Source organism: Amaranthus tricolor, chromosome 8 (assembly GCF_026212465.1).
Source record: "Amaranthus tricolor cultivar Red isolate AtriRed21 chromosome 8, ASM2621246v1, whole genome shotgun sequence".
In the NCBI taxonomy this organism is placed as follows: Eukaryota; Viridiplantae; Streptophyta; class Magnoliopsida; order Caryophyllales; family Amaranthaceae; genus Amaranthus; species Amaranthus tricolor.
The window spans coordinates 20,823,136-20,828,699 of record NC_080054.1 but is presented as its reverse complement, the minus strand read 5'-3'; the positions used below and the strand labels follow the sequence as shown (position 1 = coordinate 20,828,699).

Sequence of the window (5,564 nt, the reverse complement as noted above, 5' to 3'; positions counted from 1 at the left end):
GTATCCAAGCCTGCCAATACAGCTCAACAATTACATTAGCCATATCCTTGTTAGGGAAAATTAGAGCCTTAGGCAAAATCGTAATATGAAACTCTCCATCTGCAGAAACAGCTATGAGAGGGCATGAGAGACTGTTGAACATACCATCAATTACAGCCAGCAGTGAACAGCAACATCAGTAATTTCACCCCAGTGAAGAACGAGGTATCACTTAAACAGAAAAGTGAAATAACTAGATGCATAAAAGAAATACCATAGTTGACGGCAATAACATAAGATACAAACAAAAACGGTGAATCTTAACCACAAAACAAATTGGCTATCTTGAAACTAGACAGCAGAAAAATATGTCAAAAGAAATAGATGCCAGTCCATGAGTCGAACGACAAATCCAGTACAGAGAAGATCCTGCACAAGAAAGTAAATGATACAAACTTTAAGAGTTGCCATTATAATAGAAGAGGCTGAAGGCGCTCAGCTTGAATCCACGTCTCTGCAAATTTCAGAACAGTACAGCAAGGTTAAAGAGGTGAGTCCAAAACTTCCAACAAGTCATGGCATTAGGTAAGTAATCAGGTTCACAATAGCTCCAAGAAACATGATGCCTGTAAAGATGTTGCAACAATAACAACGAAAAGACGGTTAGAAAATGAAAACTAAAAAAAGCAGGAAAATATAGCAACAACACATGATCTCGATGAAAAATTATTTCTGTCAGTAGTTAATTAGATACACATACTAAAGAAGTGTCAATTGTCATAGATCTACCAGAAGACATGGACACCAAGAATCATTTCAGCAGAAGCTGAGAACTGCAGATCAAGCTTCATAATGATACAAGTGAAGAGTGACAGAAATATGATGTCAAAAAAGTCAAAGAAATATAAACCATAAGGCTCTAAAAACAACCAATACAAATCTGATCTCCCATACTTAAAAGCATAGGGCAAAAACAAGGCCACGTCGCCATATCGTAAAGGTCTTGAGATTACTGCGACCGAAACTGTATTTTGCACTATACTTAAAACTGTCCAACCTATCCAAGTCAAAATTAAATTTCTACTCCCACTTCATTCACTTTACTTGGCAGATCAAATCTCTCAATCCCACTTCATGTTTACAGTAAACTTCAAGTTAAATTAGGTTTCAAAGCCATGCAGATAGGAGGGCCTATACAGCCATATCAACTACATGCTCAAGAGAAAGCTTCATCATTATAGTGGAGTATTAAAGTTCAACAACCAAACAGGTCCAAGACTCCAACATAAGAGTTGAACAATGTTGAAGTTAATTTCCATTAACAGCTCATATGAACGAACTGAGAAAGGAACATTCATATTCATTACATATCACAGGAGTATTTTAGTAATACTGCAGAAATATAGGGCACTGATTAAGGGATATTTGGGGAAAAGGTGGTGTTCTATGGACTTTGGGACAAATTAATTATGATGATGCAAATTTTGCAAATTATTGTCCTGAATTTGTGAGTCCTCGGTTTCTGCAACATTATATCAGCTAGAGACCTATGGCATAAAGGATTAGTGAACTTCAACAAATTGTCAGCCCGATAAAATAAAAGAAACATGTGGAAAAATAGACTATTAGCTGCAAAGAAATCAATTAAAAAGAAAAGTGTTAATACCTCTTGGCAACGCAATTGTATGCCAGAGCCAAAATCACTTCATCTCTGCCATGAACTTTTCATACTCGGCATCTGCACCTTGGGTTGTCTTTTCTGCAGCAGGTGGCGCTGGAGGATTTGATGCCCAAGGAACATTAAGCATGCTCTGTGGCTGATCAGTAGGGGGCGGAGGGGGAGGTAGTCCATAATAAGGTGCATAGCCATAAGAGGGTAAGTAGGTGGGTTGTGCAGGTGTTGCCATTGTAGCTACTGAGTTACCATAAACAGTAGAAGTAGCGGGCTGAACAGAGGTACCACTCTGAGATTGCACACCAGGTGGGAAATTTTGTAGTGCATCACTAGGAGGTACAATCTGTGTAGATGTGCTACTAGGGGCGGGTGGCCCAGGTGGTGGAGGATACTGAACACCATAAGGAGACACAGATTGATTCTGAACAGGAGGATAAAAGTTTGATCCAGGAGGTGGAGGAGGATAGGAAGCATATGGGGGAGGAGGTAATGGTGGTCCCCATGGGACAGGAGTACCATAGCTTCCAGGAGCAGGGCTACCAAGAGGCCCACCAGTTGCAAACTGCTGTGATGGATAGCCAGGGGGAGCTTGATTTGCCCCTGGAAATGGGGGCACTGCTGGAGCAGCAGGAGGTTGGGCTGGTTGAGGAGGTTTCCCAGCAACTCTGACAGCGATAGTTCGGCCATCTAAGCGATAGCCATTCATACCAACAATGGCAGCATTTGCCTGTTCAGCAGTCGAATACTTCACAAAACCATATCCTTTGCTCATCTGAGTGACTCGGTCTTTAATAACCTTGGCCATCACAATTTCACCAAAAGGTGCAAATAGGCGTATCAACCCATCATCTTCAAATGTAGGTGGCAAGTAGCCAACATACAAATTAGTATCATCATACTCTTTAGGCTTACCCAAGTTCGAACCCAAACCAGGATGTGCACTCCCATTATTACCCCCACTCTGCCAAGCTGAATTACTTTCCGCACCTCCACCAGTTCCGGAAGGAGATAAAGAACCCTCACCTTTCCCCAAAGAATCTGGAACCGTCCCTCCCAACTCAGCCAAAAAATTCCTATACTCATCATCCATTTTCTTCCCTGTTATCCCCTTGACTGGACAATCAATTGTAGGGTGACCACCATCACCACAAATCTTACACAACACATCACTCTTAAATGTCGTGAGCCTCGAGGGACAAGCAAACTGCCTGTGCCCCGGCTCACCACACAACCTACAAAACTCTTCATCCCTAATAGTACCATTCAAAGCAGCAAGTTCCCTAAGCTGCTGCCTCTTATGCTCATTAAGTACTTCATCCACCGGTTGCAACAACTTCTCCACCATAGCAGCAGCCGCTTCCAGCGACTCTTGCGTATCCGCCTCAACTAAAACATGTAAATCCTCATTCTCTGATGGATCAGGTTTCAAATTCTGCTTCTGTTGTAACCTCCCTTCCTTAATACTCCCCTTCCCTCGAATCACAATCTTCGCCCCCGTTTCTTTCTCCATCCTCTTCTGTGTATTTCCCCTCGGTCCAATTATCAACCCGATAAAATTATACCCCGGAAACTCCTTCTGCGGTATATACAACTTCTTATGCAATTTTGGTGGACGATAATCCGCCGGAGGCTTAAAAGCTGGATTTTTCTTAATAATCTGAGAAATAATCTCTTGTCTTTCTCTATTTAATTTCTCACGAGCACGATATTCACGAGTATTAATTCTAATTCCCATATTATCATAAACTGGTTCAGGGGAAGGGGATCTAGCACCTTCAGGTCTATCATCTAAAGGCAAACCAGATTGCAATTTCCTACTAATTTCAAGTAATCTACTATTAAGAGCTTGAACTTCAGGATCAAATTCGATACCTCCCATGAAATCAGGTAATTGATAAAGTGGTTTCGGCTCATCGTCAGCCCATCGCGATTTTCTCTTCCTTCCTGTTGTTCCATTACCATCTCCATTAGCGCCGGAATTATCTTCCGATGACGGAGGTGGATCCCACCTACTCCGGCGTTTTCTGCGACTCGTAGTTTCATCTTCTCCACCAGATTGATCCTTTTCGGTGGTAGTTGTTCCGCTTTGCGCTTTTAAAATTGATTGGGAATTCGTAATACCATTTTCTTGGTGATTGCTGTTATTCTGATCTTGATTTTCATTTTGATTGTGGTTTTGTTGTGGAGTTAGGGTTTGGTCGATGTCGTCTTGATATGAAACTAGAGTTTGTGGTGGGGGTTGAGGTGGATTAGGGTAAGCAGATAGGGTTTCGGAGAGATCTTGAGCTTCCATTGATGAAGAAAAATTGACCCGAAAAGGCAAGAGAAATTAATTTTAAAGAAACAATCGATGAAGAGAAGTTTGAAGTGAAACTGCAAGAATTTGTGATTTAGATTTTAGGGTTGGATTGTACAACTCGATGCCCGTTTAATAACCCGCTTCTTAAACGTCGGAAAGATCGGGAAATTGTTTTGACATTTTTTAAATGAAATTATTATTGATTATTATATACTAAGATAAGATAGAAATTCGTGTAATGCACGGGTTTCCAAATTAATAATTTTTACTTGAGACCGTCTTTTGAAAAGATGGTTCTCAAAAGTCCAGTCCATTATATTAATTTTAAAACAAAAATTGATGCGCGTGTGTAAGTGTAATGTGAAAAGTCACATAATATATTTGGATTTTGGGGTTATAACAACATTTATTTTGGGTTATAACATAGTATGTTTAGTGTTTAACCAGCATATATTAGAGATTTATAACATAATTTATTTTGGATTATAACATAATATATTTGAAATTATAACAATATATATATTGAGGTTATGGGGTTATAACAACATATATTTGTGATTATAACATAATATATTTGGGGTTATAATATAATATATTTAGAGTTGTAACAATGTATATTTGAAGTAATAATATAATACATATGCAGTTATAACAACATACATTTGGGGTTATAACATAATATATTTGGTGTTATAAAAATACTATACCCTCAAACACAGACTATTATATACCGAACCATATATTATATTATAACCTCAAATATAATATTATAACCACAAATATAAGTTGTTATAACCTCAAATATATATATTATGTTATAACCTCAAATATATATATTGTTATAGCTTCAAATATATTATGTTATAACCGCAAATAAATTATGTTATAATCCTCAAATATATGTTGGTATAACACCAAATATATTATGTTATAACCCCAAATAAATGTTATTATAACTCCAATACACTTCCATGCGTGCGTCAGTTTTTTTTTAAATTAACATAATGGGTTGGGCTTTTGAGAACCGTCTTTAGAAAAGACGGTCTCTCAAGAAAGAGGCCGTTTTTAAATACGTTAATATTTTAATGAAATTTTATATTGTAAACCATACTTCACATTTTTTTTAAAATTCAAAATTGTAATTATGGTAGTCTAACAATATAAATAACTTATTTTAATGACCAATTAATTGAATTTTATGTCATTTTAGTTTTAAATAACAATTGATAGAAAAAGGGCTAAGTAATTTCCTAAATTATTGATAGTTTTATACACAGTGTAATTTTGCAGTATAATTTTCTAAATTGTGTAATTCCAATTACACTGGAATAAATTACATTCCGTAGTATAATTTTCTACGTGGTGTAATTTCAAAATTTTATCAGAAAATATATAATGCTCTATACAGTATATTATATATTTTCCATTATAATTTTTTAAACAATGCATTTATATACAACTGTGTAATTGAAATAATTTTAATTTATTGCATCCATTAATGTATGAAGTTTTTCCGAAAATATAAATTTGTAAATATGGTGAGTGTAAAAAATGTAAATCAATCAAATTTCATTAATACTAATCAATGAAAAAAGACAAATGGTATGCTCA

The 5,564-nt window shown here is 36.8% G+C and overlaps 1 protein-coding gene across 1 annotated transcript; it reads right to left on the bottom strand.

The window, feature by feature from the left end:
* Positions 1–207: 207 nt before the first annotated feature.
* LOC130820691 (splicing factor-like protein 1) lies at positions 208–4,126 on the bottom strand. Its single transcript, XM_057686161.1, has 2 exons — positions 1,646–4,126; positions 208–605 (listed from the first exon to the last, which is right to left on the bottom strand). The coding sequence occupies exon 1, from the start codon at positions 3,945–3,947 to the stop codon at positions 1,680–1,682; it is 2,268 nt and encodes a 755-aa protein (XP_057542144.1). The 5' UTR covers positions 3,948–4,126; the 3' UTR covers positions 208–605; positions 1,646–1,679.
* Positions 4,127–5,564: the final 1,438 nt, after the last annotated feature.

Coding starts and splice junctions, on each gene's coding strand:
- LOC130820691 (XM_057686161.1), bottom strand. CDS start 3,947: ATGGAAGCTCAAGATCTCTCCGAAACCCTATCTGCTTACCCTAATCCA.